At 38.5% G+C, this 16,402-nt stretch overlaps 1 protein-coding gene across 1 annotated transcript in view; it reads right to left on the bottom strand.

The window, feature by feature from the left end:
- Positions 1 to 1,938: 1,938 nt before the first annotated feature.
- The window catches only part of NMUR1 (neuromedin U receptor 1), a 43,343-nt gene continuing 28,879 nt past the window's right edge, over positions 1,939 to 16,402 (bottom strand). The window contains exon 3 of the mRNA XM_075268490.1: positions 1,939 to 2,336. Coding sequence (XP_075124591.1) covers positions 1,939 to 2,336 — 398 coding nt within the window. The remainder of the gene's footprint in view (positions 2,337 to 16,402) is intronic.

The raw sequence follows: 16,402 nt of genomic DNA on the forward strand, positions 1-16,402 counted from the left end.
CTTCTCTGTACTTTCAGCATACACTAAAATACTACAGTGCTTGCAACAAACAATGTCAGGCATGCTCTCACAGCTCATGTGTTTTGTAACTTGTGAGAGTGTCCTCTCCTTGGATTACAGAGCACAGGATTTGTGGGATCACGACTGACATCTCCTGCTGCAAGCAATTACTGCAAATGTACAAAGAGGAAATAGTGCCTACAACTGGTTGAGACAGTTGACTTCAAGGAGAAGAAAGATGATACAATGGAGATGATACTACATAGGGTAGATGATACTGGAGGGGGACAATACTGGGTAAGGAAGTGATACTAGAGGAAAGTAAGATGGAAATGATGATACTGAAGACAGTAGAGATGATACTGGAGGAAGGAAAGAAATTATACTGGTGGAGACAGTACTGAGGGGAGAGATGATACTAGGAAGATTGTACTGTAAGATTGGTAGATGTAGAGATAACACCTGGAGAAAAGGAAGAGGTGATACCTGAAGGGAGACAATATATTTTAGGGGAGTTGAAACCAGTGGTAGAAGAAAGGGGGGATGACACGTGAGGAAGGGGCAGGGAGGAGAGAAGATGGCGGAATAAGAGAGAGAGAGAGAGAGAGAGAGAGAGAAATAATAACTGAGCAAAGTAAGAGTTGCTACTTAGGAGGAGAATGATACATTGGTGTTGCAGGGATAGAAAGAAATGGTAATACTTTGTCTGGATGTAAGGTGCTTAATCTGGGTAAGAGACAAAAGAATAAACAATTTTGAGGGGAGAGACTATGATGAGATGAGGAGGTAAAGAAACAGTCAGTATACGGCACTGAGGAACACTGAGATGATCAATGCTACTATCTTGCAAGAAGTAAGGGACAGGAGGAAAAAAGTAAAGTATAACTGTTGTATGAAATGTTGCAGGGATTACCTATAGTCTGCTACCATGGGGATTCACAGGTATATATACAGGGGCTATACATAAAATAAACTATATTAAATAAGATTAATCACAAAGTTACTTAATGTTTCATTTTGGCCAGGTTGAAAAATATTCTTACAATAATATTCTAGAATTAGTGTAAGTGTAATAACAGAGTTTTTATAGTGTTTATATTTCTATGTGAAGAACTGACTTTCCACTTTTGAAAGGAAACAAGAGCAAGTAGGAACACTAAATGTATAGTTATATTGAAGGCCATACTGTGATAGTGAATCGAATGGGATTGTCACATTAGCGTAAACACAAAGTAAGAACGCAGGCCTTTGATAATATATTGACTTACATAGAGTCCTCCACATTGTTCTGCCAATTATAATGAGAAAGTCATTACTATTCTTAATAGACAAGGCACGTACATGGCAGCATTACAGAGTGCTAAATCTGCCATGTACATAATAGAGGCTTACAGAAGTTATGTGTGCCTCCTTATTTACATATGACAGTAAGAAAGTCAGCATTCGCCCCTCAGAAGTTATTGTCTGCATCAGATACTGCAATGAACAGATCATTGGCTCCTCTGGCTTTAGTGTATGGAACGTATAGCCTGTCCTATTTCTGCTGCTACTGACAGTGAGAAGAAGTGCAGGCCTGAAAGGGTACAGAAAAACAGTATGGAAGTATAGGGGATAAATTCGGCATCTTTGCCCAGCTATTGCTATATATAACATCACCAATAAGGTATAAGATGCCTTATGATACTCAGAGGACTATCAAGGGCTGTTTGCTCAGTGCTCCTGTCACAAAGACAATATTTATCTGGCCTGAGTGCCTGAGGTAATGTGCAGCTCTTTTCACTCACTTGCCACATGGGTATTGAACTAATGGAAAGAGTTCACTTCATTTTTGATATTCTGAAAATCCAATTGAGCTGAGCAGATAGATATATAGCTTATTGTGTACATACACTGGTATACAGGCTACATTAGAGCTTACTGATCACGCAGAATGGTGCCTCAAGAGAAAGATGACTGATTTTTGACAATATTTTCACACTCCACATACACGTCAAATTCATCTACGTCAGAAGATGGCAGTCCATTTCCTGGCACATGTTCACACACCGTACTTCGTGTGGTAACCCTTGTAACACTAGGCGATGATCTTCGAGAGCCTAATCTCTTTTTCCTCCCGTGACACATGACTTCCATGAACATCTCACGAAAACGTGTGGAAAGTAGGTTGTAAAGGATTGGGTTGACTGCTGAACTGAGATAGAATAGCACTCCGGAGATGACATGAACAAAGCTAAACATCTGGTGCATTTCATCCGACCAATTATCAATGAAGCTCCACATCAGTCGTTCAGTATGGAAGGGGGCCCAACAAATTCCAAACACCACCACAAGGATGACTGCAGGGACAAGAAAGACAGAGTATGAAAACAAGCTGTATATATCCACATCAGTCATATATTTCTACATGAATAATAAATAAAGGAAAAGAGTTAGTGCTGATTTGTAAAACCCATAGTTTTGTACATACAGCGTGAAAAGCTTCAATGCTCACAAAAAAAAAATCAAAGGCTTAGGGAAATGTACAACATATCACCAATCCGCACCTATAGGTATTAGATTGAAGGGGATCCCTTGCACTTCCATCAGAATGGAACAGCAGTTCTATGCACTCTTGCTTCATTCAACTGTATGGGATTACCTGGGAAAGCAAAGCACTGGACTCCTGTCACTTTATTGATCAGGTCCATATACATGAATGGAGCAGCAGCAAACCCTCAATGCTCTATTCAAACAGGGGTATAAGGGCATGTGATCAATGGGAATTGTATGTAATTTGGCACATCCCCTTTAAAGTTAAAGTGGTTCCCTGGCAATAGAGGGGTTGAAGTAACAAACCTGAATCCTCACTACTGACTTTAATGACGTTTCCATCCCATGGTTGAACTTGTTGGCCATATGTCTTTTTTCAACCATACTAACTTTTATCCATTTATTTCTCTACTTTCTATGCTTGCAAGAAGAAATTAAGTCCAGATAATGATCAACATTGCATTTAGACATAGCTGTCAAGCACTATTACGATTATGCACTTGACTATTATTCCTTCTAAGCACAGAAAGAACAGAGAAACAAATGGATACATGGATACAGCACCTCTTGCTCTATACTAAACTCATACCATTTTGTATTCTTCCCTATAAACCTATATATAAACTAATAAAGATGATAATAAAACTCAACATTATTAATAAATAATTAAATCTACTATAATAACTCCCTTAGGAAAACCCAGGTTTAGTCATGTCATAGAGTGAGCTTGGCAATGTGTTTGCTATAACTAGGCACGGTCGGGTTTCCCCACTTCATGAAATTAGCCTACTATGCTATTTTAGCCTCTAATATACTCTTCTCTACTCTAACGCATTTCTGAGGCGGATATACTGTACATTACTGCAGCAGCAGCATGGCATATAAAGTACAATTTGTAAAGCTGCCCTTTAATGGACTGTCCGCATAACAGTGTGATGGCATATTTGCTGTGCCATATCTTACCTGAGTTAAAAATAGCAAACCCCGTCCAACAATAAGATGACCCAGAACTCAGAGTCAATGAACACTCTTCTGCATCATTATTGACATGGGTTCACTGATCCAATCTCCATACGGGCCAATGGGGGACTGCTGCTAATGTGACAATGATGTCATGCTTTATTATGGAAAACAAATTGGCATTTAGTAAGGGGCTAAACATATATATCATGCAATCTGTAAATGAAGCTACAAAGGCTCCCGGCTATAAGCCCTAGAGAAACGGTCTCCATTATAAAAGTGAAGTATTATTACTTAGTAAGTATATCGTGATGTCAATTGCCGTATTGAAAAAACATCATACATGGGAGGAATAAATACTTAAGTAACTAAATATGAAGACTGAAAGAATCAGGGCATACAGTGCCAATATTTACACTGCACACTTTCTCAATATAATGACTGTAAATAACAGTTTTAGATCCTCCTGATCTATAACACAATTCCTGCAGGTTACATAGCATTTTCATGATAACTGGTTCCCTGTAAGTTCAAAGGCAGGTGGCCATTGCAGCCAACCCATAGCTTCAGAAGTGGGGCTGCAGAGGTAACTTGCTATTGAATCGATGTCGCTACTGAAGCAGAGTTGACATGGCCTCACCACTGAGGACAATAATTGGTTGCAGCAGTAACATATACAATTACTGTACAATGGACCCTTCACCAAGTATACAGTCCCATAGTGACCCCTCCATTCAGTATAATGTCCCACAGCAGCTCCTGCACACAGTATAATGTCCTATACTGGCCTCCACATAGTATAAGGTCCCATAGTGGCCTCCACACAGTATAACATCCCGTACCAGCCTCTCCAGACAGTGTAATATCCCATAGAAGTTCCTCCACACAATATAAGGTTCCATAGTGGCCACTATACACACTATAAAATGTCAATATTCAATCCCACTGTGCCAGTCGGTCACTTTTAGTCTTGTACTTGTTTTCTATATTTTGTGTACTGTATGTAAACCCACAAATGTACAGCACCATGAAATTAATGGTGCTCTATAAATAAATAAATAAATAATAATAATAATAATAATAATAAAATACTTGGGGGGGGGGCTTTTTAGACCTTAGAATATAATAATAGCATTTTCAGTTAGTACATACTCGGTCCACACAAAACCATCAGATTTGTCTTGTGAGGTTCGCCCAACAAATACTCTTGCCATAGGCCCACAACCTTACTTACCGATCTCTGCTCCTGCCTATGGCTGCCACCGCTTCCTCTTCAGCCCACCAGGGGGCTACAGTCCCATATCATGTTGCTGATGCAATGATCAGTAAGTAACAGCCTATTTAAAAATAAAAGCAGCATGGGCCCAGCAGGGGCTCCCCCTTGGACTGGTGGATGCCAGGAGGAGGTTACTTGCCTCAACTTCATCAAACACTTTTGGGTTGGACTAGAACAGCCAGACCTTTTTGCCCAACAGCACTGTCTAACCTGTTCTTCAAGTTATTGAGCAAAAAATTATTACAGACACAATCCAAAATCTTGTACAAGGCTTCCCCAGAAGAGTGGAAAATGTTGTAGCCACAAAGCGGAACAAAATCCATATTAATGTCTATGGATTTAAAATGGAATGTCTTAAAGGCTCCTGTAAATGTAAATATGTACATGTCCCAAATTCCAATAGTTGTCCATAAGGTATATTATTTCATTGCTGAGATGCACAGCAGTAAATTATAGTCTGTGAACGAATATGAATTCTAATATTCATAGTTCCTACTGCACTTTCACAGGAGAAGTAAAGCATTACTCCTTAGATTACAACATCATATGTAGCCTTACTTACCGATAATAAGCAAATATTATTTAGAGACTTCTATTAGCCATTTTTACTTCTGGAATAAACCCCTCATTTGTTCTGAGTTTATTGGCTCATAAATACTGTACAGGACTACTGTAATGCATGCATAGAGTGGAAGAATGTGAAGATAAAGGGAGTCTATCATTTGCAATAGCCATTTTTAACTAAACATATCTTTTCATAGCCTTTAAAAAGGCTTTTCCAGGCATATCCTTTGCAGCATCCCAGAGCAATGCTGCTATATGTTTTGTGTCTGTTACATGTACCCCAAGGTTGTCTTGTTTGTCTTGTCTGTATAAGTGTCTATAGTGAAGCACATTATGTCTGCCATTTTACTGTACATACGCACTTTCATTTAATGCTGTACTCCTCTTGACCAATCACAGGCCATAGGGCGGGGTTCTATGAAAGAGTATTTATTCTCTAGCAGCTGTAGTAGAAGTTTGTCCACTGGTTAATAAACCAGTGGTTGAGAAGTCCGATGGTTAAGAAGTTCAGTGATCTGGAGGACTAAGTGATCAGGCCCTATTTCAGAGAGCAGCGTTCTAGCATAACCATGAAGGTACAACCGGAGACTGCCCCGGAGTTAATGAGAGAACTTTGGGGGTTCCCGAGAGACATTAGTGTCCGTGCCATTAGGAGCTACAGGAGTGTTCCCTATAAGGACTCATAGCCCCATTGTAGTCCCCTATCTGCTGAGTAAGGGAGTGGTATGAGAGGAGGAGAGGAGAACAGTGCGTCAAGTACTGCGGTGTCTATATTGCCGTGGCAAAACTCTTAAGTCTTGGACATTGTGTATGGAACTGTATGCTGAGTCTCATCCTGCAAAGCTGCTGGAGCATCTTGTTGACGTTTGTTTAATAAAAGTTATTTGGTTTACCCTTCAACCGCTGGACTCCAGAGTCATTTCCTGCATCATCATCATCAGGGCCTCCTGAACAACATCCACACCGACTGAGTATTGAGAGGTCCCCTTTCCAACAAGGAATACCCCGGGGAAAGACAAGAGATGCAGGAATCCCCTTTTTCTGCACAGCCTAGTAGAGGATTCGGAGTGTGTGAGCACCCTAGCAGGCCCAGTAAGTGGCACAGCCCGTGTCTCCTCTTTCCACACTCTCTGTTCTCCTACGCTGGGTTGCTGTACTTTTATTCTATCATCATCAGCAGCAGCAGACTTCCCCTTCTCACCACCCTCCTGAAGTAGTGAAGAAATGTAGGAGGAGTGATCCTGTGTAAAGAAGGAGGCAGTGAGAAGGGGAAGGCTGCTGCTCTGGTGCTCAAGCAACAGTTAGAAGGCTTCCGATGCTCCATGCTGGCTAAGTTGCATATCACTAAAACCAGGTTAATTAAAAAAAGCCAGCACCGATGATAGGATATTCCAGGCATACTATTTATTCTTTCTAAAAGCAAAGCAAAGATATGTTTACTTAAAAATAGTTATTGCAAATGATAGAATCCCTTTAAGGTGATTTCTGCATGGCAATTACAGATGGGTGAACCTCTCAAGATTCATTTCATGTTCAAATTTAGTGACTCAGGTCTCCAGTTCGTTTTGAGCCAAACAAGTTTGCTATGAACCACGCTTTAAATAGATTTAGAACATAGTGTAGATCACTCTTAGGCATCCTAGGAACCTTTCACAAAACAGCGCTGTACGTCACCAGGAGAGCACCAGACGCCGCGAGACGGCCCAAAAGTGATAAGGTAAAGCAAGTATGATTTTTTTTTAATTTTTTCACCTCCCCTGGGCCTCTATTTATTATGCTCTGGGGTTTTTTTTAGACCCCACAGTATAATGTGGCAGCCATTTTAGTTCATCCAAAACAAATCTCCATTTTGGTACTTTTGTAAAAAGCTGAACAATTTGGAATATTTGGGTTAAATCTGGCACGGTGCAAATCTATTCACACATCTCTAATAATAATAATAATAATACAGATTTATTTGTTATTCAGAGTTTTGACTGCTGGATGGCAACCTCTATGGCTACTGTCAATGGTCTTTCCCTTATAAAAATCCAAAATCTATTACACTAAAATACAGTGATAGAAATGACTGAATGGAATATGGGGAGTTTTACATAGCACAACAATCGTAATGCTTGTATTTTTAAGGAGACATGAAATGAATAGCAGTCCTTGTTCTGGTTGCAGTCTAGCACTGGATAATGAAGGGTTATTACTCCGCTGCTATACAGCACAGTGTAATTATTTCTTTGTATAGTGTAATGTATTGCTATACAAAAACGTCAAGAGAATGATGATATTTTTGTCTAATTCTAAGTCTTTTTAAAAAAAAACAACAAAAAACCCAGCTACTAATGTGAGCAGGCTGTACATATAAAAAGCAACATTGTCTGCTAAAATATCCTGGTCCTGTCGTGAAAAGATAAATATTATTTTCCTCCCACTACTTTGTATGCAGAATTGTGTTCCACACGCAGTTAAAATCTCTTACCATTACCACAGATCATAAAACCCTAAAAAAGCCTGTTGCCCTGCAGGAAGAAGGGTTAATGCCCCCTTTTGTCCAGAGTTTATTGCAAGTATTTTGCCGGGGTAAATAACAAAACCCACAGCACAAAGCAAACTTCCTATTAAGGACATAATCAGACAAAAAAACACCTACAGTTAAAAGGGGAGAACAGTCATGAGCTGTCAACGTGAGACAGCCCAGAGCCTCATCCAGCTGGATACAAACATCACCTGGACATGCTGCAGGGTCATATAATCCCTAGAAGTTTCTATCAATCAAGGACAGTGACAGCATGCTGCTTTCCATATGACAAACTGTCAGAAAAAGATGATCCCTCTGCAAGCTAATAGATATCAGCGTCTATAAACATGTATAATGTATGGGATTCATTAAAGGAATTTTATATCAGCTTTGGAATTCCTGGAATACTTCTTGCCACGCTCCACTTAGACAGTAGACAGTAGTCCGAGGTATGAAAATCACACATGAAAGTAAAAATAAAAATAGTAAAGAAATATAACCTCAACCAGAGACTGGATGGTGTTTTAATCCCCGGCTCTTAGTCTTTTAGAAGACTAAGTGTAATGTTCTTCAAGTATGGAGCTGTTACTTTCTAAATGTCAGTATATAATGAGGAGAGGTTTGTATCCAGAAAGCTCTTCCCGGGGTTTGCTGATGTCTGGAGAAGATTATTTTATTCTTTCCAAAAGGAACTCAGTACAAATAAACCTCTAGGGATATAAAGACAAAAAAAAAATCTACTGACCTATGTGCCCTATATATGGGCGGCAATGATATATATATGGAACAAAAGAGACCGCAAGAAAGGAATTTTTGTTCTTCTTTCTAATTAAATTCTTTTTTCCCATAGCTCAACTATTCAGTCACCCATGACTAGTAAAAAGTGGCTATAAATATTTCAATACAGACCTGTGAACCTTCTGAAAGGACAATTACAGAACAAGTAAACTCAGTTAAACATTTATTTACTATGTTACAATCGAGAGAAGGTTAACGTGGCCTCACATTGCAATAAACATTTCACTGCATGAAGAATTATAAGGATACCTTGTTCCAAAGCTTCCCCTACAATGCAATGTGGATATTGAAAGGTTTGTCAGAGCTGCAATGTTGTATGACATTAAAAAAGTGGTTTGCTTTGTTCCAGAAACAGTGCGTTTTTGACCAAGCATTCTGTATGGATGGTGGTTAAAAGGTATTTCAAATGATTACAGGTGCGGTCTGACTAGACACTGGGTCTTGCCACTAGAGGGCGTAAAAGTGCTTTCTCCTCTGCCCTATGAAAAAGTCTCTCAGAGACTACTTATGGTGGTAATAGATGCTTAGTTTGTTGTATATTTACTGTCTGGCTTTTTAGATTTTAGAAGCTCTATATTGCTTCTGAATGACTATGGATGTCATTGTAAAGGAGTCAGAGTCATTTGTGAAGAAGTCGGAGACAAAGGAAGTGTCGGAGTCATCAGTCTGTCAGTCTTTGAAAAATAGATGTCATAGTTGTTGGTTTGGCCTACTCAATCCTAGTCCTGGAAACACTGCTCCAGCTGCTGATGTGATAATCCGGGGAGCCTAGAGGTGATATAAGAACCTGTATGCCTACATGCCCAATCCTGTACCCCGGCTAGAGGTAGATCAAATGGAAATCTGCTCTGGCAGATATTAGAAACTGACCCATGTAGCCATCAAACCTAGACAAAGATAGGACATGTTCATTTTTTCAATGGACTGTTTTTTCCGTCCATAAAAAAACAGTTTTTAATATGTCCATCAAAAGGGTGTGAATAAGGCTTTAGAGGTTTAGAGGTGAATAAGGTTTACATAATACTATGTAAACTCTCTGTCAACCTCTCCCACTTTTCTTGGCAGTTTTCAAACTGGCCATGTGCCAAGAAAAATCGCGAATTTTTGCGTGAGGCATGGGTTGTGATTTTCTTAAGGCACATTTTACTGATTCATATTGAATTCAGCGCAATGTCGGCTTTCCAGCAGTTTATAGAACTGCCTGTGCCCCGAGCCATGAAAGGTCCTCTTTAAGCATACATTTTTTAGGGTTTTTTTAGGGTTTTTTTTTAATAAAAAATGCTAAGCATTTAGGCTAAGGCCACATGTAGGCCACAGGTAGTTTATAGCTCAAGCCTCCTCTTTTGGAAATATGCAACAGATGTCCTCGACAACAGAGGCATGCATAACAATAACAGGGTGCAGGGCCTCCCTGATTTGACGAGAGAAGAGGCTATTTTCAACCAAGTCCTGGGCAACACAAAACTGCCAAAGATCCAATTGGATGAAACCAATAGGGGATTAAAGCCTAAAGGCAACATCTCCCAGTATAGGGACTTAATCTGCTGTGTCCATGATTTCCGCCCGAAAGAGGAAATTGTGCAGAAAGCTAGGCTGCACAAATCTTTTGACTTCAATAGAACCCCCCCCCCCCCAAGCTCTATCCTGATCCTTCCTACAGAAAAGGAGAGCCCCTCCACCCTTTGTTGACCACCCTACGTGATTATCGCATGCTTTATCATTGGGGCTTTCCATTTTCTTTGATGGCTTGTAAAGATGGCTGTACAGTTACTCTAAGAACATTTGCTGATTTGGTCCCATTCTGTAATACTCTGGGTATTCCAGTCCCTAAACTCCCCATCTTCAGCATCTCTGCCTATGTGGAAGCCTGGTAAGATCAAGCATAGAAAACCATCCTCCTGTAGCTCGCTTTCCCAAGGGTTCTTCCGCCCTAACCCTCCCCGAGGGGAAGCCTGATAGTTGACTGCAAGGATGACCTGTGGACCTACTTCATGCATCAGGGGTTAAGGGAGTTAATCCGCTAGAGTTGGGAGTATTTTCCATCTCCAGAGGCTAGTCCCTTGCCTCAGCTGTGTGGCTCTTGTGCCCATGGCATTACAGTGCCATACTATTATGATGCTGAGCATTAAAATTTAACCCTTAGGAATTATTATTATTATTATTAATAATAATAATAAAAGAGATGAATACAGCTATGAAAATTTGTTTCACTGGGGTAAGACCAATGGGTGAGTGTTCTACTATAAGCCTTTTTGCTCTCAAGACAAAGATAGTTGAAATATATGATAAGTGTTTTAAAGCTCCATTGTCTATATATGGAGGAGATAAGACTCTATAACAGGAAACAACTGTGAATATAATATTAAATGAAAAATAAATTGTCATCTAAGAAAAAGACTTAAAGCCTGCATTTCCTGTTAGCTATCATGTAACCTAACAATTAACCTGTCAGCATACTCTATCACATGAAAAAACTAGCACTAGCGCGAAAAATGGAAGCTGTCAAGTGATTTCACACTTTTGAAGCTACACTGTTTCTATGCCTTATAAGGATATTATATTTGCAGAAAATGATTCTGTGTAAACTGATTAGTTATAGAATTCCTCAATGTTCACTACTAGTGGGGATAAAGCTACTCTGGTCAGGTGCTTGGCTCCTTACAAGACATAGCTGTGATAGCTACACTGTAGGGATATGTTCATATCATGTTTTGGCCATTCATTTGGCAGATCCTTTTAACATAGGATTTATTGAGGGTTTTTTTTTTTTTGTTTTTTTTTTTGTTGTTTTTTTTTAAAAAGAAAAGAAAAAGATCTGCCCCTGGAAGAAAACAATTATTACAAGTAGAGATTCTGAAAATCATAAGGAGCTCATGAAAGTACATTGTACTATTATTTCCTTTATACTATGTTATGAATAGACTTTATAAACTTGAATATATTTTAATCTTTCAACTTCCTAGAAGAGATGTAACTTGAAGCATTGCTATCGCTGCACCCCCTATAGCTATGCCCTTATTTCCTAGTAAATATTTATATATGAAGATTAAGCTGTTGAGCCCATATAGTCTTATGTATAGTAGAAGTGAAGCTACTGAAGAGTCTGCAAGGAAAATGATTTGGACATCAAATGCATTGACTAATGTTTATAATGTTCAATGAATTCTTTTTCTTATGTATGGGTTTCTCAGCATAAAGTCATGACAATTTATAAATAAGCAGCTCCAATTCAATGTATATACAGTATATCAAAGGCAACAGGAAGCAAGTCCATTGATATATTGATGATTCCATTAGCAAAGTCAGATCTGCCCTGAAATTACTCGCTGTAACTCAGGAACCATTCATTAGGAGATGGATTTTCCATGCAGACACATTAGAAATCTAAGTGCATGAGCCATATGTCAGAAAATTTGTTCTGGATACATTGTTCAGTATAGGAGACTGTAATGCGTCTCATTATATGGAGCTCAGACCTTACTCCTAGGTCTCTCATTATTATACTCAGGTTTCACAATATTGATACTAATGCCTCCATCCTGAGAGCTCACCAGGAATACTATGACAGCAATAACCCCCGTAGACACTCAAAGAACCTCAAAAGTCATCCATATTTTGAAAAACCTTAATATTTTGTGCTTTATCCCATAATGAAACAACACTTTATACTTAAAGGAATCAAACAACGTACAACACAAAACTCTACTTACAAGACTAAGATCTTTAGAAAGCTAGGTTCATATCTGTTTCAGAAAATGCGTATTAAGCCTCCAGCTCAGTCTGTCTAAAATTGAGAATGAAAAGTCCTGCAGACAGGACAATATAATTATAGTCAATGCAGTCCCTTGGGATCTGTTTTAATGTTTAGTCTGTTTTTCTGTTCCTAGGATGGAACAGAAAAATGAACTAAAACAATGCAGACGTGAACTCAGACTAAGCTAGTGATGCAGAAATAGCAAATGATCATTATGGTTATATGTGCAATAATCAAACAATCAAAGAAAGATATAAAAGTGCAGAATTGTGGGCATTATTCCCTGTAATACAGAGCTCTCTTGCTTATAGATGATGCTACGCAGATAATATAGATTCTAATACAGCAGGTAAACATTTTATTTGCTCCAAATAGATCACTCAGAGAAATCTTCTGTATGCCTTCTCCTGAATGGAGCGGTGGTAGTCATAACTCCATTCACTTCTATGAGGCTGGTAAAGATCTACCAGATCTACAGACCTGTAAAAATTAGGACATGTTTTATTTTTGTCATTTTTCACAGATAGATGGACCAATACAAGTCAATGGGTCCATGTTTAACGTCTGTCAAAACAGACTTGAATCGGTTTCTTGGTTGTTAAAAACAGATAAGTGAGTTAGGTAAAAAAAAACAAAAACAAACAAACAATGAAATGTAGCCATTTTTTAACTGACAATTAAAAACAGATGACAAACTGATGTAGAACAGACATTGAAAACAACCAGTGGGCCATAAAACTGATTAAAAATAAATCAAAATGGATGTTAAAAACTGAAAAATTCATCAATTTTTGGGCTTACACAACAGTGAAAAGCGTTCACCACATGGCCATTTTTAAAACTATGAATGTCTATGAGTCTAGTCAAATGTTTTTAATGGCCATAAAAAAATTGACCTGCTCTATCTTTGTCCATTTTTATTAACATAGATAAAGCCTTGTGAATAGACCCATAGATATTCAGGGTATCCAAAATGGCCAACACTGGGCTGTTATTCACTGTCATGGGAATAAGTTCATTCAATGAGCTTCAATAGACTGGAATGGCCATGGATGTTAAGTTTATGGAAAGCAACACTGTGTTATCGGTCACGTGAATAAGGCCTTGAATGTCCAGTTTATTCACTGTCGTGTGAATGTAACCTAAAGCTGGCTATAAACTAGAGATATTTTTTATCTTGTTTATAACTGTGCTGCGCATGATGTGTCTATGAAGTTTATCTTCCAAGGGAACAGCAAATAATTTTCATTATTTAGAAACATAAATGGCTGAAAACTGACAGATCAGTCTAACCATAACTACATTCTATTGATGAGGCCATGACAGATTTGCTTTGAACATAACCCAGGATTCACAACTGTTGTCCAAGTAAGCCAGTGACTGTCTGTCGTGACAACTAAAAAAAAATCAAACACGACAGATTTCCCAGATTTCTTTCTCAACTGGTGACTGCCACATTAGAAGGCAACAATAGTGGACAGTAACTGTAGTACAATAGTCTAGATCAGCCTATAAGGACATCCAAAATCTCTAATACATGTTATGGCCAGCTCTAGGGACAGCAAGATCATCCTCCTTGAGTTCAACCTAGGCGTAAAGAAGATTGTTGTCCTTTACTGACAGCAAAGATTGCAAAAAATGCTTAATAATTAAAACACAAGCATTATTATAACCACTTTAATAGTAATACTAATGAATAGAGATGGGCAAACCTCACCCAATTTCTTTCAACGAATAATCATGAGGTTCACCCCTTTAGGTCATTTCGAGCTGCACTTTTTCGGCACAAGTATTATTATATGACAGTATGACAAAGCTTACAGAAAAGAGGGTACTCCTTCGGGGAAATATAGGCTAAAATGTAGCTGGTTGTATAAAAGGGGTGTCCATCTGAATGATAGATTTTCACCCTCCGCCCCGATATTAGTTGTTGAATATTAAGGAGGTCCTTTTTGTATTTTATTGGGAGGCCTCTCTCTTTTGTAATAGGGACACACTAGAGTTTTTGATTTTATTTATTATTAATAAAAGCTACATTTTAGCCTATATTTCCCCGAAGGAGTACCCTCTTTTCTGTCAGATTTATAATTATGGTACTACCTGCCCAGTGTGCAAACAAAGTATGACAAACCTTGCCTCACTTCTCCTGGGCATTCTAGCAGTGTCAGATGGTTCTCCAGCATCCTCTTATGGCTGACGTTTTGCACCCTAGGGGTCACCACTGAGGATTGTGATAGGGCCTCAGTAGTTAAGTGAAGCACACTGGTCAAAGTGTAAGGCCTCTGCGTTGATCTCTGGTGTGCATGACATCTGTCAGAAGGTTGCACCTCCCCTGGCCTTCTATGTATATCATGGGGTCAGAAAAGACCCTAAAGTATAATAGTGTTCCATGGCTAACAAACCCCAAAAGTTTCAGTTTCAGCTCGAACCCAAAATATATCTATAGGATATCTAAAATTAAAGACGTGCTATTCTACATTATATAATCATATATATCATTACTGTAATGCCTTCAATAAGTAAATCTGGTACAATATATAATCTATGAGCAATCCTCATACATGGAACTAGCAGAGTACATATTTACTTAATGGTTTTCACTTCAAAAGCAAACATTTAAAGCCTGTAATTTATCTAGAAGAGAACAGATGATGGACTTCTGTTTTATGCACATATTAAAAAGGGAAAAGTTTAGGAAGGAAAGCCACATACTAGTCAGTGGTTCCGAGCAGTTCCTATCTAGCTTTTGCAAAACCATAACTTCCAGCATGCCTCATAGCCTGGTTCAGGGTATGCTTGGGGTATGCAGAGGAACAAGTCAAAAATCACTGAACAATCACATTATTAACAACACTCCAGTATACCCCACAATATGAACAATTTTCTATGGGACACTTTCCCATATTGTGACTCCCATATCTTTACATCAAAGCTTTCTCTAGATATGTTGCTACCACCTAGCAGTTTGCATTCGTGAGTCAGTCCACTATTAATTAAATACTACTGGGATATCCATTATTGCTTTACAGACCTTTGTGCCTGGCTTAGCCGTCCTTTGTTTTGTGTCATTAATACATGATATTATCTGAGCTATGTATTGATTTCAATAGCATGCTTCACTAGATGACTTTGCTGAACCCTGCTCACGTCTGATGTGTTCCAGGCACCATACTTTCCCTTCTAGGCTATATTAAAAAGCACACAGGGAAATAAATGAGGCACAGTGGAGCTCTGCACTATGCTGTGTACAATCTCTTCCGATATTTTATAGAATATTACTAATTTTCTACTAGCATTTTCTGGAGTGTATTATAGCTCAAATTAGTACAATATCAGTAAAGTCTTTTCAAAGTCTTTGAGTTGTTATTGAACATAGTAACATATGATTGAGGTTATTGAAGCTTCTTCCATTTATTGGAATTCTTGTATATATGTGGTATTATATAGACCTACTCAGAACTGCAACAGTTCATTATTTTTTACATAGATGAAATCAATAGCAACTATTGAAGAGCTACAAGTGCAGCGGATTACACAGGGGGGGACTGTATGAAGAGGGCAGTAGGTGGTGTGATTATTGCCTTTCTTTATATTACTGGGTCACTACTTACAGTTGTATCCTCTTATCTGGTTTTATCTTGTTCTGTTGGTAACATCCTCTCCAAACCATTAAGTTTGTGTTTTGCCTTTTAACGCTCTAGCAACGTTTATTCCACAATATATTACAGAACACAGATGCTTCAATACAAAATATATTTTGTAAAATGACTTTTTTCAGCAATGACACCATAGGTATAGGAATATTCTCACCATAACAGGTTAGCAGCTGAGATTCTCATGGGTCTAATCATTTAAAATACTTTACAACCTGAGGACATAAGGAAAAGTCTTCAATATCAAATATTATTTTAGTGGACACTATAGTATATTGAAGCATAATATGTCATTGAATAGAATAGGATAAAAAGGAAAATGTGTAATTGAAGACAATGGTAGGACTCTTAAAGATCCC

This window comes from Leptodactylus fuscus, chromosome 3 (genome assembly GCF_031893055.1).
Source record: "Leptodactylus fuscus isolate aLepFus1 chromosome 3, aLepFus1.hap2, whole genome shotgun sequence".
Classification (NCBI taxonomy): domain Eukaryota; kingdom Metazoa; phylum Chordata; class Amphibia; order Anura; family Leptodactylidae; genus Leptodactylus; species Leptodactylus fuscus.